This window comes from Salvia splendens, chromosome 5 (assembly GCF_004379255.2).
Source record: "Salvia splendens isolate huo1 chromosome 5, SspV2, whole genome shotgun sequence".
Classification (NCBI taxonomy): Eukaryota; Viridiplantae; Streptophyta; class Magnoliopsida; order Lamiales; family Lamiaceae; genus Salvia; species Salvia splendens.
In genome coordinates this window covers 9133971-9159508 of record NC_056036.1, presented here as the reverse complement: position 1 = coordinate 9159508, position 25538 = coordinate 9133971, and the positions used below count along the sequence as shown (strand labels likewise).

The window sequence follows — 25538 nt, the reverse complement described above, 5'->3', positions numbered from 1 at the left end:
TCGGCTCCCCACTCGAACTTTGGTGCCTTTTTCAACACCTTGAAGAACGGCAGTTGCTTTTCGGCTGCTTGGGAAAGGAATCGATTCAGTGCGGCTAGACATCCGGTTAGCCTTTGCACGTCATGTATGGACTTCGGCATTGCCATGTTCTGAACGACTTGAACTTTTGAGGGGTTTGCCTTGAGTCCGTCCTTTGAAACCCAACAACCCAGAAACTTTCCCGAATCTACCAAAAAGGTACACTTTTGGGGATTAAGTTTGAGGTTGGCTTTCTTGAGCACGTTGAGAGTGGACTTGAGGTTGTGCTCGTACTCCGAAGTGCTTTTGCTTTTGACGACTATATCGTCAACATACACTTCGACCTCCTTTCCAATTAGGTGCCGAAAAAGCTTGTCTACCATCCTTTGATAAGTGGCTCCGGCATTCTTTAAACCGAATGGCATCTTTTTATAAGCGAAAATGCCGAAATCAGTAATGAAGGCTGTTTTCGGAGCGTCACTCTCATCCATCAATACTTGGTGATATCCTTTGTATAAATCAAGAAAACAGAAAATTTCGAAGCCGATCAAAGCTTCTACTTTTTTATCTATATTCGGAAGGGGATAGCAATCTTTAGGACAGTGCTTGTTTAGATCGGTAAAATCTATGCACATCCGCCATCCTCCTCCTTTTTTCTTGATCATCACAGGATTGGCCACCCAGGAAGGATATTTCACCTCGAATAGTACATCCGCTTTTAGTAATTGGCGGACTTCGTCATGGATGACTTGGCTTCTTTCTGCCGCAAAGAGTCTTTGCTTCTGTTTTACTGGCCGGATTGAAGGATCAATATTTAACCGATGAGTGATTACCTCGGGGGGCACTCCGGTCATGTCCAACGGAGACCATGCAAAGACGTCTTTGTACTCCTTGAGGAGCTGAAGGGTCTTTTCCCGGAGTAGAGGCGTTCCTGCGAAGCCGATCTTGACCGTTCTGGATGGATCATCTTCGTATAACTGAACGGTCATTGAGTTCGGCTCTGAAGTGACTTCGGTCATCTCGCTTGCCTTTGACTCCGGTTGCTGTGATTGCTATGCTTGATGGTGCCGAACTGATTGCTCGGCACTTTTAAGCGCAATCTGCAGACATTCTTTTGCTCTCTTTTGATCACCTCGGATGACCGCTATCCCACCTTTAGTGGGGATCTTGATGGTGAGGTGATAAGTAGAGCAAACGGCCCGAACTGTGTTGAGCCAGTCTCTCCCCAGGATGATGTTGTACGGGGACCGAGCTTTCACCACAAAGAACTCGATCATCGTATTGGAGCTTGTAGGCGCTTTTCCCACCGTGATCGGAAGGCTGATAATACCTTCTGGGCGGGTGTCCTCCTGGGCGAAACTTTTCAGAGGAAGTGTAGCCGGACTGAGCCGAGCTGGATCCACTTCCATTTTATCGAAACATTCTTTAAAAAGAATGCTGACTGACGCTTCTGTATCCACAAATACTCTGTGGATCAGTTTGTTTGCCACTCCGGCTTGAATGACAATAGCGTCTTGGTGAGGAGAGATGGCTGGGACGGGATCGGCATCTGAAAATGTAATCACTTCGTCTTTCTTCAGCCTTTTATGTGTTGGCTCCTCTTGATTGGAACCTCTGCGTTCTGCTTTTAGGGACGACTTAGTCTTCCCGGCAGGGAGAGCATCAATAGTCAGGATTACTCCATCATATTGCGGCTCGTCGTCGTCTTCGGGATCCTCATGCCTTTTCGGATCCTGAGGATTGCAGTTCGCACCTCTCTGCCTTTTGTTTTTTTTCGGCTGCTTGCTTTGGTATTTTTTTAACGTTCCTGTTTTCACAAGAACATCAATACCTGCAGCCAAGTCTCGGCACTCCTCGGTATCGTGTCCGTGGGCTTGATGGAAGGAGCAATATTGATCCTGAGGTCGCCGCGCGGCCGATTTCGTCATCCGCCTTGGTTTTTCGAACATATCGGAATGTAGTTCGAAAATTTCCGCTCTTGACTTGTTTAAGGGTACGAACTGAGCGGGCGGCTTCTCAGGATTGAGACGTGGTCCCAATCTGCCTTGTACCGGTGCCCTTTGAATTCTTTCAAAAGGAGTTCGGCGGGGAAGCCTCTGATCGCTATGATCGGGCTTCTTTTCGTCTCCTCGGGATGAGCTGTCTAAAGACCGTTTTCGACGGTCTGCCTCATCCGCACGGGAAAACTGGTCCGCGATGTCCCACATTTCTTGAGCTGTTTGCGGACCGCACTCCACGAGCTTTCTGTAGAGAGCTCCGGGCAGGATTCCATTTTGGAATGCCGAAATGACAAGTAGATCATTGAGATTATCTACTTGTAGGCATTCCTTATGGAATCTCGTCAGGAAGTCGCTGATCTTTTCGTCGCGACCTTGACGTATAGAAAGTAGCTGAGCCGAAGTGATCCGGGCTTCCGCTTTCTGAAAGAACCTCCTGTGGAAAGCATCCATTAGATCTCGGTAGGATCTAATGCTGCCTTGAGGAAGGCTGTCGAACCACCTTCTGGCGTTCCCGATGAGCAGCTTGCACATATGGACCTCATTGAGACCCTGGTTCGCCATATTATATTGATAGCGTCCCAAGAAGTCATGAGGATCCTCTAGCCCGTCATAAGTCATTGACGGTGTCCGGTAGTTCCGCGGCAAAGGAGTTCGGGTGATATCGTCCGAGAACGGAGTCTTCAATGCTCCGTAGATAGCGAACCCGACATCTCTTCGGTACGGAGGAGATGGAGTTCTCCTGTGGTTCCGGTACCGAGGAGGAACAGGAACATGTCGGGGTTGAGGATTCTTTCTCCTGGAAGACACGTCACTACTGCGGTAGTGACTTTCATGCCTAGATGAGGAGGGAGAATCCGTCGTTGTCTTCTCCGGCTGTTGGCTCTTCTGCAGGAAGGTTAAGAACTCCTCCTGCTTCTCGGCCAAGAACAGCTTGACAGCTTCATTTAAATCGGGCTGCTGGGAAGACTCGGTGCGATGACTCCTGGAGTGGCTTGTTCCTTCTTCGTGAGAACCGGAGGTAGATGTCTCCCGAGGCCGTTTTTCAGACCTGCGAGCTGGACTAGCTTCCTCACGGTTATCACGAACGGTATTATGGGTGTTATGTGATCTGGTATGCATTTTTTTGGGGTGGAAAAAGGGTCAAAAATTCGCTTTATCACAAATTTGGTTCTCTGTTTCCCACAGACGGCGCCAGTGATGAATCGGCGAATTTTCGATGTTAGTGAATGCAGGAAAAACGCAGATCAAGACACAGAGAATTTACGTGGTTCGATTTACTGAGGTAAATCTACGTCCACGGGAAGAAAAGAGGGCAGAGTTGTATTGCTTGATCTGTTTTCTACAGCTTACAATACAGACTTGCTATTTTGTATTTTATCTCTAGAGATCGAGAGAATGTAACCCTATCTATCTGATCTAGGTTCTATTTATACAAAGGACCTAGATCGTGGCATGCAGCTATTTACTAGGTAGTGGATGTCGTGGAGATCGTGGCGATCTTGCATGGGTCCACTATCCTGCATGAGTTAATGACTGCTTGACACCACTAAATAGATCGTGGGTGTAGTGGAGGTGGAAATCCTGCATGAGTCCACTATCTCCTAGTTCGGTCGAATACTGAGACCGAACTGCTGAATTATTGCCGAGCAGCTTTTGCCGATCTGAGAGTAGAGCTTGATGCCGACCTGAGAGCAGAGTTTGATTGGTTGGCTTTTACCGAGCTGTAGGCTGGGGCCGAACTCTTTGGTTGTGCCGAACTGAACTCTTTAGTCATGCCGGACTAATACTCTTTGGTTGTGCCGAACTGAACTCTTTCTTGGGCCTTAGGCTGATGGGCTTTACTGCTGTTGGGCTTGTTTAGTACGTTCTCCATCACCCTCCATCCCAGCTCAAACGATTGATTTCTTTTTGGCTGTTATTTTGAGGGCATGATAATAAATACTTCATCCGTCCCACAAGAATATGCACTCTTTCCTTTTCAGTCCGTCCCACAAGAATATGTACTTTCTAATTTTGAAAAGTCTTTTCGGTCTAATGAGGTGGGACCATTCTCCACTAACAATACTTTAATTACTTTTTCTCTCTACATCTATCTTATTTTATCAATTTTACATTAAAACCAGTGCCGAACCCAAAGTACATATTCTTTGGGGACATAGTGAGTAGTTAAAGTGGAGAGAAAGTAAAGTAAAAGAGAGAATAATGTAAAAAAAGTTTTATCTACATTATTCTTTCTCTTACTTCACTTTCTCTCATTTTGCTCAAACACGTAATGAAAAGCAGTCAAGCACTTAAAATGGGACGGAGGGAGTATATATAACTAAATATATTAATTAGCACTATATGACAAGGATAAACTAAACTAAAATAAAATAAGTACTAACAATATAGAATGCTAAAAATATGACATTGGATAAAATAACTTGTTAATATCACTACAACAAAAAGAACTGCTAAGGACATTTTTTAATGTTATTAAAGACGCTAATTTATGTGTCTAGTTATACCACCAATGCTTCATAAAGTCTCTTTATTGTTGGTGTCTCAACTAAAATAAGAGGACAAGAATAAAAACGTCCAAAAAACAAAAAAGTTAAGATAATTTATCCTCAACATATTGACGCTTTCTTTAGCATCCTAAATTATAATTATTTTTAAAAAATTTCAAATGATAGTAATTGTGTATCAATTTTTATGTTATTAAAAGATAAGTTTTTTGTAGTGTATTAAGTTGTTTCATAATTTAATATGGAGTTAAGAGTAGGTTATGCTAAATAAGTAAATATTGACATGTTTAAGATGTTAATATAAATACATTTTGATAAATTTTAAAGTATGTTTTGAAATTTAGAATATTTATATAGGGGACTTGAATTTCTTGATTCATTTATCTATTTTATTAATAAAAATAATAATGTACTGTATGTATTTAAGAGTAAATTGCATATATAGTTATTTAACTTTATATGTTAGTTGTCCTTGGAAATATATCGGAAAAATATCATGGTAAGTCTCTAGACTTTTATGTATTTGTATTTAAGGTATTTTTGCACCTTTTCAGTCTTTTGGAACTAAAAATTGCCATGATCATGTGAAGACCATTTTTATACGTTTTCACATTCCACATAAATTACAGAAGTACCCAAACATATACTCCTACATACAACATTATCATATAGGAACTCATAGTACAAAATCTAATAAATCACATATTGCATTTTTGTGTGTATTATGCATATGAGTGAACTGTAAAAATAGTTCATGACAATGCAGTTCTAACATTTTTTGGTGCATGGTGAATTTTAATATTTCGTGGGCCATATTTGAGGCCATTTTGAACTATCCGCGACATTTTTTTTTTATATATTTTCACTTTTACATGTCCATTGACTAAATTTGCTAACATATGTCATTTAAATGTTACTTGAAAAATCCAAGAGGTATAGTTGGGTGGTGTAAAACTCGTTCATCCTTAATTAAATGGTCAGGGGATCGATCCTTGCATTAATTGTGTATGGAGCAACCTTGAATTCTTGGGTCAGTTGTCTCATCCATTGAGTTGGCTACAAATCAACGACTAAAATAGTCATTGGGTCAGTCGGCTGATATCCTTGGAAATAAAAAAAAATGTTACTACTTGAAATTATATTAGATAATTTATTGGTTACATAATTTGTGATTTTGATTTCGTTTTTTTTTTTCATTTTTTTTTTCATTTTTCTTGATCTTCTTTAGTTTTATTATTTTCTTTCTAAAATATGAATTTGAAATCAAACTAATCTTAAAAATTTAAAAATGCTAATCAGTTAAGCAAATTCGATCATTAATTAGGTTAATTGAAGATTAATGCCACTAATCCCAAATAAATTAACACACATAAGAAATTTTGATTTATATATAATGAACCGACAATTAATTAAAGTATGCTCTTTTTACTGATGTATAAAGTTATTTGTGATGATAAATAATTTTACATAATTAATTTTATTAGTATAACATTAACAATATAACATAATAATATTTTGAATATTATTAAAAGTTAGTATGATATTTTTATACAAATTAGATAATTTCGAATTTAATTTAAAAAGTCACTCTTTAATTTAGAACCTTAGATTCATAGGTAAACAAAAAAGAATAATAAATATAAATATTTCAATCTAACCAAAAATATAATTTTGCAATAAAAAATTCTTACTGATTTGAAAACTCTTGACTTTTATCAGATTCATGGGATTTATTTTCGTAAATAAAATAATAGTAGTACTTGTCATAGAAGTTTAATTCTATAACGTTGAACAGTCTTTTAAAGGGTAATTAATTTTGAAGCATACCTCACTAGTTTACAGTAATGCTAAACCAAGCAAACCATTGATATTTTTGGATTTTTAAATAATTAGATTTGAAATTTACATTTGGAAAGAAGAGAAGGAGGAGAAGAAGGCACCAAATTGATGCACCAACTTTTAATTTACGAGAAAGGCACCAACTTTATTTTGAAAAATGGAACTCCCAACCAAGAAAGAAAGCATGCAATTGATTTTCTGAAACTAATAACAGATCACTAAAACTAATAAAATTGAAGAATTATCCATTGAACTTCGCAGTGGATCTCAGTTTAGATGACTCCAAAATCCCCTCTTCCGTCCTCAAAAAATTATACTACATTTTTATGTACCATCAATCTCCGAGAGAAAGGTGGCTAGTTTTCGATATGCAATTCTTAACTGTATTATGTAATTTTATAATGGGACAAATTTTCGATAGCTCTGAATTTCAATTCCATGCATAAAATAAAATAAGCCAGTATTACACCGATCAAAATGAGATTCTGTATTGCAGATGGCTATTTATATAAACAAAATAGAAAAATAAGGTGAAATTAAAACATCTATAGATGATGATCAGCCATTTTTTCGGCAAGGGATTTGAGATTGCACCCGATTATAGTCTCCGCGAAAAGACACGTGTCCTCCTCGCAGCTGTCCGCCGGAATGTCCATCACCACCGTATCTCCGCCGCCTCTTCCTCCTCCTTCGTGCAGCGTCGGTAGTTCACGAGCTTATGATCGCCGCCGATGATGCTGACCACCATGACATGCGATTCGTCGTCAAGGCGGTCGAGGCGCTCGGTGCTCCGCTGTGACGACGGACCAGATGAGCGGGAGCGGGGCCTGGATGGTCTGGGTGACGACGGAGCCGCACTGGTTGGCGGAGAGGCGGGGACTGTGGTGGAAGCTTATCATGGTTTCTTCGCCGGAGCTTGATTTTTGAAGAGGGAGTTGTGTGCTTTGTTGCATGCATGTTTATGGAAAGTGAATTGAGGGGTGGGGTTTATATAAGTTTTTTTCAGTAGCCGCCAATGCCATTAGAGTTGCTGCCGTCTTCGAACCCTTGCTGCTTTCTATAAATAGTAAACGGATTCATCGAAATTTGGTCTCTGTTTTGCGGTCAATTTCTTAGCCTATACTCTTAATTGATTTTTATGGAGTATTAATTTTTCTCGTATCATTTTTGGTAATAGACTTCACATTTCACTAACTTTATCTCACCCACATCTCATTATAAAATTAATACTATATAAAAATAGGAGTTTATCTCACCCACATCTCATTATAAAATTAATACTATATAAAAATAGGACTCGCCTCCACTAATCCTTTCCCCTCACTTTTTATAATAGTATTTTTAAAAACTCTGTCCAATCAAACATGCTCTTGTATTCATGGACGAAGGGAATAATTTTATTTTAATTAGTTACATTCCACATTTGATCGTAATTGGAAATTATTTCTGATTTACTTAGTACTTATGGGCAGGTTTCGTAAAATCATTCATTTGAATATTTGCTTTGTAAATTTGGAAAAATGTAGTAACATGTAAGACAAGTATAGATTTGAGAATGTATTTCCTAAAAATTGTCGTGGATTATTTTTTTTTTATCAAAGCCTTACTATATTGCTGTGGATAGTATGATTCCATCTTAAAAGGCTAAATACTGTGGATATTATGATAGAAATTCCACCTTAAAACCAATCAACACGTTCTAAACACCAAATTCTTTATGGGCGAGAACACGTGGAAGTAACGTAAATCTGCCACGTGCATGCTTTATGGCCGCAGAAACTGGGACACCGTCACGTGGCAACGCCCGCACATCAGGTGAGATACACGCACCACACACTGCACAGGTGAGTAAATAATCATAGATCATAATTTGGAAAAGGCAATGACTTATACTATTATGTAGACATTCATGTCTTATATTTTGCTGGATGTCAAATCATTTTATAGTACTATGTCTAAATTGCACATTAATTCCACAACTTTATAAGTGGAGTGATAAATATGTTTACATAAAAATGGAGTATTATTAATTGAATACAATTTTACAATTAAAAAATACATTAAATAGAGTATAATAACATTCAAATTTAAATAGAATATAGTATTAAAAATACCAAAAAAAATTCACAACGCAAATTTAATGGACCATGCTTGACACGCCATTAAACATTTAAATCCAGTTAGACCTAACTAGCTTAATTAAATCATTTATCAGTAGCCCAATTATTAAATACTTTAATAGGTTTAATTATCAATCATCGAACATTAAATCCAGTTAAAACTAATTATCATAATTAACTAGCCCAATTTTGAAGGTCCACTTTAATCATATAAATAAATAAAAATGTATTAAAAATTAAAACCCTATAACGTAAAACAGCGCCACTTTTGCTTCTATATGTTTCACACCAAATATTTATTCATCGAAAATACATCAACTATGTGGCCGGTTTCACACCAAATATACAAAATATGTACTGATGCAGTGAATGAGCATAAAAATCTAAAATGTGGCAAGATTAAATCGAAACGGGAGAAATTTAATACCATCAATCACGCATATATATCTTATGTTTAGTATTCTTATAGCAATTCGGATAACTATGATATATAGTTAACTTACTTGACTACATAATTCCATTTCTTTAATTGTTTCCATCTACATCCTTTCTTATTAAAAGTTTAAAATTCAATTATTTTATCAGCAAATAAGAGGTTATGAACATCAAAAAATTAATTGAAATTGGGTAGCATGGTTTTCAGAGTGAGAGATTGGAAATCATTTGTTCCCTCTTTTCTTTCTGCTAATTTCTTCTATCATTTGCTAGTTATTGTGTGCTCTATATTTGATTAAATACTAGTACTAGAAAAACATTTTCAAATTATAAACTCTTAAAGAGTTCTCAGTCAAAGGCTCAAAGCTGGGCAAATTATATGGGGACGAATAATCTAGGTTCAATAAACGCATGAGCCCACACATACTCAACCAAATCCAGTCAAGTTTCCAATTGCGTTTTAAAAAGAAAAAAAAGGCACATATTGGGTTAACTTAACATTATAGAGTATAGACCTAAGTTTGTTCCTTTTTTATTCTTTTTCGTTTGAGAATGAAATTAGCTCTCTTTTTAACTACAAGATTCTTTTGATATTGATAGAATAATAATTCAAATTAATCCCATTTTAGAAACTAGATCCAATCCAATTTTAGAACAAATAACATAAAGTATAAAGTTTTGAAGTACTTTAATAATGTATATAGAGCTGTGATGTATGAGCATCAACTAAATAATGTAGCAAACCAAAATCGAAATCCATCACCAAACAAAAAACTATAAATTGACAGAAGTCTTGATTTACAGAAAAAAACTTAACAACAATGAACATGAAGTGCTGATTTACAGAAAAACCCACTATAAAAAATTTGCTAAAAACGTCGAAGCTTCATCACTTACCCGAAATCGCCGGCTTTGGTTCAGTTTCCACCGGATCTGGACTGCCAAAGCAATTGTACAACGACAAAGAAGGCTGAAACGACTGAGAAACGTAGAGTCGAAGGCTTTTCACGGAGAGAAACGACGGGGAGAACTGTTTTTTTGGTCTCTTTCCGGAGGCTAGGGTTTTGAATGAGAGTGGAATTGGGGGAGAGGATTTTGGAATGACAGAGAGATAGTGCGGAAGGGGATATCAATCGGTTTCCCCAAAAATTGCGCTTAATTCGGACTTGCAGTTTTGAAACGCGTGATATTTGTTTACATTTCTACCCCTATAATGTACCAATTCCAACTAATAATGTAACGCGGACCATGATCTCTCTTCAGCATCTAGTCCGTCCAACATCTTAATCTAATGGTTAATATTAAGTTGAAACTTAATACTATAGAGGCAATAGGACCATAATACTCCCCTATGTGTGTATATATATATATGGATGTGTTATATTGCTAACTCACTCTTAAATTGCTAACTACAACTAAATCAAGGTACAAGATCATTCATCCACAAATATTAATAGGAAGCACAAAAATTATCAATTAGGGGTATTAGTGTCGATTTACAAAAAGTTATTTATAACTAACTTTTAAAAAATATCTCAAAACTTTAAATGATTATAACTATCTCAATTTATATTATTTTTTTACACAAAATACATCAAATTAAAGATAATTTTATAAGGATTCCAACTAGAATTCACTTGCATATGTTCCGATATCAAAATTTTAAAAAAATTATTGAATTTTCGTAAATATCAACTACCAATTTAATGTCAATATAACTACTATAATATGTCAATATAATACCTGTACCATGACATATTATACCTATACAATGTCAAAGTTAATTTGTGTTGACATATTCAATGAATCATATTGATATATTTAGTACACTATATTTACAATTTGATTCAAAACCCTAATTTTGGTAGTTTTCTTATATTTTCAAATTTAATTAATAATAAAATAAAATTACACATGACAATTTATAGACCACTAAATCTCTACAAATCTAATGGTTTAAAATTAGTTTTAGTTAGCAATTCAATGTAGAGTGAGCAATTGATTACACCCATATATATATATATACACATAGGGGAGCGTTATTCTACTATTCATCCCTTAGATCCTTTATTCTTCTTAATATGGGCCGTTAGATCTCATTCATCAACGATCCAGATGATCTGCATTATTATACTATAATGGTGCATTATTAGTCGGTATGCATTATTCAACTGAAAATCTGCATTATTACACTATAATGGTGCATTATTAGTCGGTGTGCATTATTCAACTGAAAATCTGCATTATTAAATGACACGTGGCATCAATCTAACCGTCAGATGACAAAATCGTGGGCTGAGATCAAGAAGGAAAAAGGAGGAAATATGCAAAAAGGAAATGAATACATCCATATATACATATATATATATATATATATAGGCGTGCATTATAATGATAACCCCAATTTTCGTAATAACCCTATAACAAATCTGGACCACACATTTTTAAAATCATGCGGTCTAGATTCAAACTTAGATTTACTTCATAAAAAAAAGCGCGGGGGTAAATATGTCATTTCGCTCATAATAAAATTTACGTATCCAAATTTCACTCATTTAATTTCTGAATTTCGCTCATTTTATCATTTTATCAGTCAGTCAAAAGTATCATTTTATCAACTCAGAGTATCATTCTATCCGGCAAAACTACCATTCTATGAAATAAACCTATCATTTTATCACAAAGCAGTAAACGTATCATTTTATCAACTCAGAGTATCATTTTTATAAGGTTACTGTCATTTTATCCGCTTAGATTATCATTTTATCAGGTAAAAGTATCATTTTATTAAACAAAAATGTCATTTTATACACCAAAAATACCTATCATTCTATCAGCTGAAAGTATCATTCTACCCGGCAAAACTATCATTCTATCGGCTGAAAGTATCATTCTATCCGGCAAAACTATCATTTTATCAGTTTTATGTCATTTTGTCACGTTAAAGTATCATTTTATCAGCTTATAGCAATTTCTTCAGCTAAACTATCATTTTTATAAGGTTACTGTCATTTTATCCGCTTAGATTATCATTTTATCAGGTAAAAGTATCATTTTATTAAACAAAAATGTCATTATATACACCAAAAATACCTATCATTCTATTGGCTGAAAGTATCATTCTACCCGGCAAAACTATCATTCTATCGGCTGAAAGTATCATTCTATCCGGCAAAACTATCATTTTATCAGTTTTATGTCATTTTATCACGTTAAAGTATCATTTTATCAGCTTATATGCAATTTCTTCAGCTAAACTATCATTTTTATAAGCTAACTGTCATTTTATCCGCTTAGATTATCATTTTATCAGGTAAAAGTATCATTTTATTAAACAAAAATGTCATTTTATACACCAAAAATACATATCATTCTATCGGCTGAAAGTATCATTCTACCCGGCAAAACTATCATTCTATCGGCTGAAAGTATCATTTTATCTTTTTATTAGTCAGTCAAAAGTATCATTTTATCAACTCAGAGTATCATTCTATCCAGCAAAACTATCATTCTATGCAATAAACCTAACATATATCATTTTATGAGTCAATCAAAAGTATCATTTTATCAACTCAGAGTATCATTCTATCCGGCAAAACTATCATTCTATGCAATAAACCTAACATATATCATTTTATCATTTTACGTGATATTTGGCGAAATTCAGAAATTAAATGAGGGAAATGACATATTTACCCCCGCGCTTTTTTTTATGAAGTACATCTAAGTTTGAATCTAGACCGCGTGATTTAAAAAATGTGTGGTCCAGATTTGGTTATAGGGTTATTACGTGATTTAGGGGTTATCATATGATCACAACTCTCTCTATATATATATATATATTGGTAAGTACTACTCATAAAATTAACCTAATCAGCAAATCTTATGCAATGCTATTATGCCAATGTGAGTATTCAGTATTAATAAGTGGGTCTAGTCTAATAAGATCAATATTTTGGTCTTTTGGTGTATTGCACTTATTGTATCAATTTACCAGAACTTTCGGTATGGTATAATATCATACTGTAAAATGTAAGGGTTCGGTACGGTAACAGTGTGAATATTCGTATACCGCGGTATACTGAGCATACGGTATGTACCATATATTTGGTACCGATACATTCGGTGTAAATCTCTATGTTTGGTATCGGTATGCCACGGTACATACCAAGATCAATACATACCGAATTTATAAAAAAACACGATCTATATACCGATTTTCAAATGATACTTCGATATGCAGTTACAAGAAATGGTACAGCAGAACAGTATAGTGTTCCAAACTAGGTATGCCGAATTTTAGTACGATATACCATAAAATTGGTACGGTAACGGTATTCTACTTTATTCCATACCGAAACTCTGGTATACCGAAAAATTTGGTACGGTAACAGTACGATAGTTTTCATACTGATATTTTTGATACGGTATATGGTATCGTACCGTCTCACCCCTAATTTACGTTGGATATCAATAAAATAGTCCATTTTATAAAAAACTTGAATTTAGATAAAATGGTGCTTACCTTTTAGGGCTCGTCTGGTAGCCCAAACACCATTCCAGCGACCCGGGATTCGTCCGCTGGGTTTCAGCCCTACATCTACTACTATCGGCCTCTCCGTGTCAACTCCATCACGGTGGTGAGCAGGTATAAGGGTTGGGCTTTTCACGATTAGGCTGAAACCGTTTCATTAGTACCATTTTGCCCTCCGAATACTTCAACCGTTTCGTTTTTCTTATCGTTGGTCACTCAATTTCCGTCGAGGCGACTTCGACGCTCGACAGTCGTCTCTTCCCGGTTCGACTCAATTCAGATCGGCGTTCGTCGGCTTACCGTAGTCCGGGTAAGTTTTGATTTGAATGTTCGATTATTGTTTGTAGTGTCAATTTGTGTCGTTTTTGGGTTCGATCTGTTGGTTTATTTTTTGAAGATGGATTTGGTCTGGTTGCTTAATTGAACTCGGTCCGATTTGAGCCAATTTTTTTATGCATCTGTAGCTTTAATTTTTGCGCTTCGATATGGTTGTCTTGCATAATTGATTTCGTTCCGCAAAAAACTTATTACTCATTGGTGAGGAGATTGTTGTGCATCTGCCATAAGTAGTAAACACTTGATTTCTTCTCTTTTAATTGAATTGCTTGATGTTGCTGCAGCTCTGTTAAAAATTCAGAAATTGAAGCTTCTGTTTAAATGCTTTCGGAAGATAAACTCATCTTTCTTAGTTTTATGCTCTCTGTTTTTTATTTTATTTTTTCGTAAGATTTTGGGGGTTTTTACGGTTTGATTTATGTGTGTTTTGATAATCCTGATGTAGCGAGATTTTGTTTTGCATTACTGTTTGGATTAAACAGAAAGAAACATAGTACTTTGTGCGGTGATTAGGAAAATTTGGGGTGATTTTGCAGTGTCAATGAAAAAGGTAGCTGAAATGGACGCGGAGTCAACAAATAGAGGAGAGGAACTTGGTCTCTGTAGGGTACAAGAATGTGATCGGGTCGAGAAGAGGTTTCGTGGAGAATCTTATCTTCAATTGAGCAGAAGGAATAGTCGAGGGGAAACGAGCAGAATGCGAAGGATTGGGCGGAAACCTATCGCCATATTTGTCCCACAAATTTGGAATGAGCGACGAAGGAGAGAGGGGTAATTGGAAATTGGACAAAACACCCTACAATTCTATCCACCAAATCAAGAAAGCCCATTTACCATAAACCCATGTTAAATATTTTACCACCTACCGGACGCCCCCGGAGTTGGACTTGTGCATTGCTTTGGCAGTAGTAATGATGAGTTAACATGTCACGTGCCAGTGCAACCATTAAGTGCCCAACTTCCACATGCAAGTAGTGCAACCATAACTGCCCAATTATTGAATTTGGTTAAAGGCTTACGATTGACACTTCCAAAAGGCTAATTACAAAATTGACTCCAATTATCAATCCGCGCCATACATTTCTTCCAACAAAGTCACACTCAATAATACAAACAATCGTAAACGTTCCAACCAAACAAATAAAAGAAGTGAACTCCAACAGCATATAGCAAAAAACACCATCCCAACTCTTTATCTTATAGGAGTGTAATCGTTTCAATATACGACATAATTCTACACTCACCAAAAATAAAGAAAAACTACCCAAAATTATTTATCCACTTCATCACATGTGGGGATAAAGTATTTTCCACTAGAATTAATATTTTGGGATACAATTACATGAGATTATATGGCTATTTAATAACAAGTGATCAAGCTTCATAAGGCCATCCGCAATGGGGCGGACGATGGCGCGCATCGTCCGCGCCCGCCATCGTCCGCCCCATTGCGGGTGCGTGACATAGGCCGCGGACGATCGTCGCGCCCTATACTAAGGGCGCAGAGTATAGCACGGACGATGCCCATCGTCCGCCCCATTGCGGCCTACGCGGACGATGGCCGTGGACGATAGGCCATCGTCCGCGCCATCGTCCGGCCCACTGTGGGCTACGCGGACGATCGACACGGACGATGGCTACGCGGACGATGGCCGTGGACGATAGGCCATCGTCCGGCCCACTGTGGGCTACGCGGACGATCGACGCGGACGATGGCACGCGGTTTCGTTTTGTTATAAATAGAGTTCATTTGTAATTTCATTTCACGATTTCACTTTCGAAACTTATTACATTTACATAATTACTACGAAATGGATTCAAGTCCCAATAGTCCTAGGTTTAGCGGAGAGGCGCGTTGGCCGGGTACAGAACCCGGCGAATATCGTTCGTTCGACGCCGACACCCAGTACGATCCCGATTTCAGTACGGAATCGTATGGGTTGTCTGACATGGAGCCGTCTCCAAACCGACCAAGCGCTCCCTCCCGCCGTGACGCCGCAGCGGCCGATCCCGAACTCGCCGCGACTTTTTTTATTTAGACGTTTTTTATTTACTCGTTACTTGTTATTTGAAAACATTTAAATTAATTAAACAAAACAATAAAATGATGATGTGACGCGCCTTAGGGCGCCCCATTACAAGTGGAGAGGTAGGAGGATAAAACTGATGACGTGGCGCGCTATAGGGCGCCCCACTGCTAATGCCCTGACTAAATGGACATTTACCATATGTCTACGTAACAAAAAAAAAACTTGTGCTTCTCTTTTACGTGGCATATATATTGAAGAAACACCTATTGAAATCATCATTTGTACAACTCAAAGAGGCGTTGGATACAAATAGCTATAAAAAGAAATAATTAAAGAAACATCGCTTTATTTAGAGAGTCTCTCTTTCTCTGAAACTAATGAGAGAGGAACATTAGATCACTTGTCAATCGGCGGCCATGAAAAGCGCGATCAGATGCTGCATCTCTTGCATTCTGCCGTGCGGCGCGCTCGACGTCATCCGAATCGTCCACACAAACGGCCGCGTTGAGGAAATCAGCGGCGCCGTCACGGCCGCCGAGATCATGAAGCTCCACCCCAAACACGTCCTTAAAAAGCCCTCGGAATCCGGTATGTGCCCTAGGATCGTCGTCGTGCCGCCCGACGCGCAGCTCAAGCGAGGAAAAATTTACTTCCTCATGCCTCTTCCGCCGCCGGAGAAATCGCGATCGAAGAGGAAAAGGAGAGATTCGGCGCGAACCACGACGACGACGGAGAAGACCGGATGCAGTATTTCCATGGCGAATCTTCTGATTTCCGATCGCTATCTGAGCGAGATTCTATCGGAGAAAATCTCGACGCAGAGAGATCGGCGGCGCGGCCGCGTTGGCGTGTGGCGGCCTCATTTGGAGAGCATTTCGGAGACGCCGGCTGCGTGATGTTGATTGCTCCTTAATTAGTGTTTATTTTTATAAATAAATACGTGAATTAGTATTGTTTGATAATTAAAACTATATTGCTCAAACCTTGTTTTGGTGTTTTGATTTTATTATAGAGTTTTGCTTGTACATAAGTATTTGATAAATTACGTGTGAGAAAATAAAAATTCATCTCTGAATACTGAATTGTGTTGTTATCGAGTAGTACTAGTATTTTTTTAGTTTGGATGGGTGGCGGTGGAGGTCTTTCCGGCGCCAGGAAAAAGTGTGTTTACATTGAAAAAAAATGAGAAAATCCATTTTTGTGGAGAGAGTGACTTCTGATTATGGACAAAGAAAGCATTTATTTTGTTGGTTATCTGATAAGAGATTGGTTTTAAAAAATTATCCCGTCTCTCTCTCTCCTCTCTGTCATGTTATTGAATGATATTGATAGAGCAATAATAGTAGTATTATCCATGAATTGAGAAGATATTTTGATTAATGAAATATAGTATCCAACCACGCAGCTATTTATATTGAATGGATGTTTGAAATTTAACAATAAAATTTAACTTTTAATTAAAAGTTTTTTTTTTCCCAACTTTTAATTAAAAGTTACCCCGCTCATATACGGCGGCCTCTCCTTAAGCGCAATAAATGACATGATGTCATTATTAATAACTTTAATTAGCTTAATCATCATTATTTTAAAATCTATAATTAATGAAAGGTAATGGCACGCACATCATAAGAGCGCCCACAAATGTCTTTTTCTATAATTAAGTATTTGTAATTGTTTCTTTTTCAGTACTCACAAGTCCCTTCATCGTGACATGAAGAAAATTAATTTTGATAGAGTATTCCATTATTCTTGTTCTGATATGTTTCCAAGTATGGGTTTTATCATCATGTGGACATTGATTTAGTTTTGTAATGTCTATTCATGTGCCCTTGATTTTACTATTTCAACATCATAGTAATTAATACACTCAACAGTCTCAACGACATATATATATATATATATATATATATATATATATATATATATATATATATAGGGTCTTGTTAGGTTGAGATTTTTTAGCTTAATTGAGAATTGAGATGCATTTTCAGCCACTCATTTTGAAATGTCAACTGCAAGTAGATTATGTCAACTAAGGGGTATTATCGTCATTTCATTTCAATAGCCAGAATATCAAATGTCAACAACTCGTATTAAAATGTCAACAACTAAAAAAAATTTAATTTTTTTTAATTTTTTTAATTTTTTTTAATTTTTTTTAATTTTTTTAAATTTTTTTTAAATTTTCGCTCTATGTCAACTACTGAGACATTATGTCAACTACGATGTGTAGTCTGCACATCAAATGTCAATAGCTCTGCACATCAAATGTCAATAGCTTATAATTGACATTATATATGTGTAGTTGACATGAATTGTATATGTAGTTGACATTATATGTGTGTAGTTGACATGAATTGTATATGTAGTTGACATTACATGTGTGTAGTTGACATGAATTGTATATGTAGTTGACAAAAAAAATAAATAAATAAAAAAAATAAAAAATCGAAAAAAAAAATAATTTTTTTAAAAAAATTAAAAAAATATTTATTAAATAAAATATATGATGAAATTACAAATATGCCCTTTCACAATTAATTAATGTAAAAATATTTTCCATGTGGCAAATTCTGGACCACTCATTTAATAAAAATGAGTGGCTTATAATGCATCTCAATTCTCAATTAGGCTAAAAAATCTCAATTGATCACAACCATATATATATATATATATATAATGACAATTTAAAATGACAACTTACCATCAATGAGGATCCATTGATTTAGGAGCAGATTCAACTTTGGCCTGCCGCGTATCAGGCTTGCTTGTTTGTTTATGTATCATAGATTGCTTGATTATATCTTATTTTGTATCGCTACATTGCTTGGAACTATATGTCGAGTTGTTTGCCTATGCATCGCATATTGCTTGTCTAAGTTGTCACTTTAACTATGGTGTCACCATAAAGCTCCTCGTATATATAATGATTATAAATATTAACTAATACTGAAGTTAGATTTTTTTTTATCATCAATCGATCAAGTCAAGTATAAAAATGTAGTTTAGAATCATATCCCTACCCTACACTCTAGGTTTTTTTAATTTATTTTTGACCAGATAAAATTATCTCCAGAAACATGTCATGATTTGTGAAGGAAAAAGATATTAGCAATTCCTTGTTTCCAGGCTCTAGCTCCCTCTTCAGCCGGCAGTAATACTCATGAAAATATTTTAGTGCTATAATTGAATTCGAAAAGTATGTTAAGAATTTATCAAGCTCGTGCTTCTAATTAAGAACCGAAAATTTGGGAAATGGAGCTGATTTAATTTTTTGGGAGGGGGAGAAAAATGACTACAAAAAAAAAACAATGCTGCCAAGTGCCAAAATAGTTTTTTAGTGTATTTAATTATTTACGATAAAATTATATGTAGATGCATTGTAGCCTGTCCTAATAATGATATTCCCTTTCCAAGTATAACTGCCAACGCGCTCAATTATTATTCTGATGAATTTTAAGTAAATCAAGGAATAAAGTGTTTTTGGGTATACTATAATTACACATTTTTAGCTAGGCGCTCGAACTTAATTAATTGGTTATAATCATGATTCATGACATCGTCGGAATTTCAATCTATTCAAATTAAGTTGATGTACGTACTATCAATTCGTCCTCGAACGAGAAAACATGATTTTAAACAAACTGTCCAATAATCTAGTGTCCTTTTGAGTCGTAACATATGTTCGAGGCGATCTATTGTCCTTTTGAGTAGTATGCTTAGTGATAAAAATGGGTAGCCACTATTTTGCATAATTACGCCAAAATACAAAAGATAATAACATCATAATGCATTTCCTAAAAGATACATACATACAATTAGAGGCGGCTTCAATGAGAACTTTTGAAAATTGAGAACTTTGTGATTTTTTAAGAACTTTGTAAATTTAAAATTATATCTGGTACATTAATATCAATTAACGTCACAAAATATATCAATTGTTGATTGAGCCACTAATTGATACTGAGTCAATAACTTATATTCATGAATCAACAAACTAATATTAAGTAAAAAACTAATATGTTTTGTGATGTCAATTGGTATTAATGTATTTGCAAATTGATATAACCATCTCCTATACATATGTCTTAATTAAGTACTCCCTCCGTCCCAAGGAAGACGACCCCTTCCTTGGGAGGCAGGAGATTTTATGTAACTTTATTTTATGTGTTAAGTGGAAAGAGTAAAGTGAGAGAGAGAATAAAGTAGAAATAAAGATGTTTCTATTTTTAGTAATAAGTAATCTTGGTTGGGACAAACCAAAAAGGAAAATGAGTTATCTTAGGTTGAATGGAGTACTATATAAGCAGAAATATTCCTAATTATGGTACTACTTATAAATCAGGCTGGTCCATTGATGTTAAGTAAGACCAAGAGATTCAAAGTTATAGCAATCAACACTCTAGAATTCTTTTTATATGGTTTTATTATTTCAACGGTGTGTCTTATTTTTATTTTAACAGCGTGTCTTGTTTTTTGTGATTAAAGCGCCACATATATTTTGGATTCTAAATAGAGTATAAGAATTTATTATTCGTATGATGACAAAGTGCAATTTAATTTATAGATTTTTTATTCCCCAACTATTTATTCGGGGTTTTGACTCACTTTATAGGTGTATGTATAACTCAAACTAATGTTAACTAATTCAAATCACAGAGTCTCATTTTCTAATAATTTAGCTAAGCATATATCATCGAAATTAGCAGAATTTGATGGAATAAATGTCCCCACAGGACTTTGAATCAAAATAATGCATTTGTGGCTTGCATCTAAGTAAGTGGGCAATGTCTTTAAGCATTTGTTGGTCCAAGAGATTATTTTATGTGATGCCAATAGCATCCTATAAAGGTGATTACAGCAAAGGTAACACCTTTCATTCTTGGAAAAAGATGATAACTCCCATATTCTAACCCCACTAACTCCCACCATTAGGGGACCTTTCAGAAATAAACAAATCGCTAGATTGTTCATAACTTGATTCTCTCTCATCTGCAATCTATTGATTGGCAGCCACGACATTATATTTTATTTTTTTAACTAGGTAGAAATTACATTTGATGTATTGATGTCAAGAGGAGTGGACCATCCGCATACGTGTCTCAATACTGTTTCTTAACCGTCTCATTCCTTAACTATTCATGGGTCCCACTGCACTCTTTACATCATCTCTTAACTAAGAGACAACACATGCATCCTTCCATCTCTTAACCATCTCTTAACCATCTCATCCCTTAACTATTCATTCAATATCATTTTTTTATTTTTATTTTCAACAAATTCAATTAATAAAAATACAACTCATTAAATAAAAGAAAATTACAATTTAAAATCCTAAAAAAAATAAAAAAACACATAATTAAAATCATTACAAAAATAAAAAACGCATAATTTAAAATACTAGAAATTAAAAATTGCACACTTAAATTATAATAGTGTTTGTGAGAGTGTAGTGTTTGTGTGTGGAAAAAATGGTGGGGGAATTGAGTTATTTACAGATGAATGTGGGAAAAAAGAAAAAAAATATGGAAAAAAATCGGTAAAAAAATGCCCAAAAAAAACAATCAATTTTTTATTTATTTATTTTTTTTCCGATTTAAAAAAAATAATTAAAAATAGCCTAAAATCGACGCCCACTCGCAAAGCCAGCGAGTGGGCGTCATGCCCCAACCGCTGCTCGCCACGTGGCCGACGCGCGTGGCGAGACAGCCCGCCAACCACCTCTCCCTCGGGCTACAAGACGCGATGACAGACCCGCAATGGCATCCCTTAACCATCCCGTCTTGGCGGGACGAGTCCGAGATGGTTAAGGGATGCCGCTGCTGATGCTCTTATATTGCTAACTCACTATTTAATTGTTAACTACAATTAAATAATAGCCATTAGATATTCAAATCAAGGGTCTAGATCATCAGTCCTAGGATGTCAATACGACAAAAAAACGTCAATAGGGGTATTAAGGTCAATTACAACAAATTAGTTGTAATTAACTTTTGCAAAATATCCCATAACTTTAAAATGCATATAACTTTCTCGATTTAAATTATTTTTTCGCACAACATATATCAAATTAAAGATAATTTCATAAGGATTCTAACGAGATCTCACTTGCATATGTTCCGATGTCAAAATTTTAAAAAAAAGTGAAAATTTTCATAAATTTCGTTCACAGCTTTATATCAATACACGTCACATAATATGTCAATATAATGCTTGTACAATGTCAATATGAAATTGTATTGACATTGTCATGTTTTTGTGTTGATGTATTTCATACACTGTATTGACATTGTGTTTCTAAATCCTAAATTTGATAGTTGCTATTATCTTTTTAATATTAAAAAATAAAAAATAAAATTGCACATGGCAAATTGTAAACCACAAGATTTCTAAAATCATATAATTTTAAATTAGTTGTAATTAACAATTAAATAATGAGTTAGCAATTATCACTCCCATTGGTGCCAATATATTGCCGCTTGTCTTACACCAAGAGTTTGTGTTGATAAAAGTCTATCAAATATAGTAAGATTATTAGGAAGAGAAATAACATTTGTATTTTACATTAAAAAAACCCTAAAGTCGTATTAAGTCAAAATTCTTTTCCGTTATCGTACATTACAATACATTTTTATGTTAGATTTGAAAGTAAAGTTTGGGTCAGCCCATACCTTTACACAGAGCCCAAACCATCTTGGCCCAAGTACGAAATATACACATTACTAGAAAAGAAGAAGGAAAAGAAAACTGGAGCTGATGTAAGGATGAACAAATCCCTAATTATGCTGGGAACCATGGTGAAGCAAATTTGTATCATGTGACTTCACATCAGAATATTTCTTCCATTTCACAATTTTGAAGATGTCAAGAGCTTCCATCTCTCTCACCGTCTTTACCAACACCGCTATGCGACTTATTAGCACAAGGTATTCTGCCTCAATCTCGAGCTTCTTCATTCCGTTGTTTCGCATACTCTGTAACGTAATTAAGAGATATTCAGTTCAATCGTTATCTAAGTGTGATTGGAGAAGATATGCTGAACTGCTGACATATAGATATTCGATTTTTACGGGATAATTTTTGCTAATTTTCACAAATTGAATGCATTTGAACATGTCTATCGTTATTTGGCCGAACAAGATTCAACTGTTTGAGTGATAGATGTTACTACTATATCTTATGCAGGCACTCTATGCTTGGTTCCAAATGCTTATTGAGGAGCACTTTTACACCTCCTTGTTCGACGTTTCTGTTGCGTTTTATCCATCATTCTGGGCGCAGAAACGTAGGGGAGCATCATTCGTTTAGATTGATCTCTGTGAATGCTTTATCTGTTAATAGAGCATGTACAATTGGACCTTGGAATCATTGTTTAACAAGGGAATATGCTAGAGTTAGAACTAATGAATCCATTGAGATGAAGACGGATGAAGATGTTATCCGATTTAAAATTGGTGATATGAATCCAGAAGGAACATCGTTGAAGAAAAGGAAGGCAACGACAAAAAAGTCAGACGTGTCAAGAAAGAAGAAGCTGAATGAACTTAGGTTTTACCGGTTGAAAGCAAAGAAGAAAATGAATTCTCCAAATCCTGAAGTTAGAATAAGGTACAAGCTTGAGAAGGTAGACAAATTTTCCTACGTTGCTGTTACTGGTTTCTTGGATTACTTTAGTTGAGCAGCTCTTTTCATAGTCAAAATTTTCCTGTTGTCTGTGTTTCTTTTAGGCAAAAAGAAAAGAAGCATGGCTGATAGAGAAACTGAGGAAATACGATGTACATAAAGCAGCACCCGAAACCTATGATCCTGAAATATTGACTGCAGAAGAGAGGTTTTACCTAAAGCGCACGGGCGAGAAAAAGAAACATTATGTTCCTGTGGGGAGACGAGGAGTATTTGGTGGTGTTGTTCTTAATATGCATTTACATTGGAAGAACCATGAGACTGTAAAGGTCATCTGCAAGCCATGTAGGCCGGGGCAAGTGCATCAATATGCCGAGGAGCTTGCTAGGTTGAGCAAAGGCATTGTTATCGACATAAAGCCAAATGACGTGATTATATTTTATCGGGGGAAGAACTATGTTCAACCAGATGTCATGTCACCTCCAGATACTCTTTCTAAAGCTAAGGTATGAACTGTCTAAAAATGATATTGTGTTTCCTAGTTTGCTTGTATAATTTTTCCCAATTAGGATGTGCGTTTCATATCATGCTTATATGAGTTTGAAGTAAGTTCTTTTTATGTTCAAATTTTAGAATTTGCTTATTTAAGATTACAATTAGGATTGAGTTTGAAGTAAGTTCTTTTTATGTTCAAATTTTAGAATTTGCTTATTTAAGATTACAATTAGGATATTTAAGTCATACCTTGCTTATTTGAGCCACTACTCTCCGTGTATGAATGATGAATCTGTCGAGGCTGAGTTTGAAGTAAGTTCTTTTTATGTTCTAATTTGTTTATTCAAGATTACCAATTAGGATATTCAACTCATATCTTGTTTATTTGTGCCATTACTCGTCCAATATAGTATATGATTAAATATGTCTACCATATTTTTAGTTCAAGTTGAACATGTGCTTAATTGGAAGCACATGACATTTTTTTGACCTAGAAATGATTGATTTAAATTGCAGGCCCTAGAAAAATACAAACACGAGCAGTCGTTAGAGCATACAAGTGAGTTCATCGAAAAGCTGGAAAATGAACTCGAAGAATATCTCGAACATTGTGCTCGGTATAAGAAAGAGGAGAAGTGAAGTGACTGAAAAGGGTGAGGCTGCTATCTTTTAGCATTCTGTTGTTTGCAAGTATGCATCTATTTGAATGTGAGGTGATATGTTCTCTTTCATAGTGTTTTGGATAAATAGGAAACAAGTTGTACAAATAGAAGGAAGGATGCTGTTCCTTTTTGTAATATTGTATTGATACATTACTCTCCTGCATTATCATTGATTCTCTTTCATTGCAATGCATGTTGGACAATTTTATATTGTTAAGATGTAAGTTTATTGAGTCTGGGTCTGAGTCTGAACTTGACATACTGTGCTTAGCTTGTTTGAATGTATAAGATCGTCAACTTGATATATGTTGTCTTTTTATATTTTAATCAGTAGTAATAAGAGTACTGCACTTTCTGCACTGCTCATGGGTTGTTGGAGAATAAGCACTAAGAATGCACTGTGTGCCTACACCACTGTAGAATGAGTACTTAGTGAAGTACTAGTACATAATTTATTTTATGTACTTCCTCTGTCCACCGCGATTAGCAATGCCATTTTTCCATTTCGGCCATCTGCGAATAGGAATCTCAGTTCATTTTTTACTATAAATGGTAATAGACCTCATATTCCTCTAACTCATTATACTCACATTTCATTTAATATTAATATAAGCAAGTGAGACCTTGTTCCACTAACTTTTTTCTACCCACTTTTCTCAATATTTCTTAAAACCCGTGCTGGAAAAAAATGAGACTCATATTCGCGGACAAAGTGAACACTATGAAATAATATATATATATATATATATATATATATATATGGGAGTGTTAAGGTCCTTTTGCTCCCTTAGAGTTAAGTTCCTACTTAATGTGAACCATTAGATTAGATGGATGGACGGACCGGATGAAAACTTGATAAATGATCTCGTGTTACATTATTATGCCTAATCTGTGCATTATATAGGTGAAATAGTAAAACAACAGTGAATCAAAAACCGC

At 35.6% G+C, this 25538-nt stretch overlaps 2 protein-coding genes and 1 long non-coding RNA gene across 3 annotated transcripts; all 3 read left to right on the top strand.

Moving 5' to 3' along the window:
* Window positions 1-13445: 13445 nt before the first annotated feature.
* On the top strand, window positions 13446-14719 carry LOC121802655. The gene is made up of 2 exons (XR_006050829.1): window positions 13446-13763; window positions 14326-14719. It is a non-coding gene; the product is annotated as an uncharacterized LOC121802655 (long non-coding RNA).
* Window positions 14720-16092: 1373 nt separating this feature from the next.
* LOC121802865 lies at window positions 16093-16901 on the top strand. The gene has a single exon (XM_042202558.1). The coding sequence runs from the start codon at window positions 16236-16238 to the stop codon at window positions 16713-16715; it is 480 nt and encodes a 159-aa protein (XP_042058492.1). The 5' UTR covers window positions 16093-16235; the 3' UTR covers window positions 16716-16901.
* Window positions 16902-22578: 5677 nt separating this feature from the next.
* Window positions 22579-24832, top strand: LOC121802073 (uncharacterized CRM domain-containing protein At3g25440, chloroplastic-like). Its single transcript, XM_042201630.1, has 4 exons — window positions 22579-22745; window positions 23005-23443; window positions 23547-23948; window positions 24454-24832. Exons 1-4 carry the CDS (start codon window positions 22681-22683, stop codon window positions 24574-24576), a joined length of 1029 nt encoding a protein of 342 aa, XP_042057564.1. The 5' UTR covers window positions 22579-22680; the 3' UTR covers window positions 24577-24832.
* The last annotated feature ends 706 nt before the right edge of the window (window positions 24833-25538 follow it).

Bases quoted from the DNA above. Each gene is read 5' to 3' on its own strand.
- LOC121802073 (XM_042201630.1), top strand. From the start codon at position 22,681: ATGTCAAGAGCTTCCATCTCTCTCACCGTCTTTACCAACACCGCTATG. The intron at 22,746-23,004 runs GTATTCTGCCTC...TATCTTATGCAG, and splicing joins ATGCGACTTATTAGCACAAG to GCACTCTATGCTTGGTTCCA. The intron at 23,949-24,453 runs GTATGAACTGTC...TTTAAATTGCAG, and splicing joins ATACTCTTTCTAAAGCTAAG to GCCCTAGAAAAATACAAACA.
- LOC121802865 (XM_042202558.1), top strand. From the start codon at position 16,236: ATGAAAAGCGCGATCAGATGCTGCATCTCTTGCATTCTGCCGTGCGGC.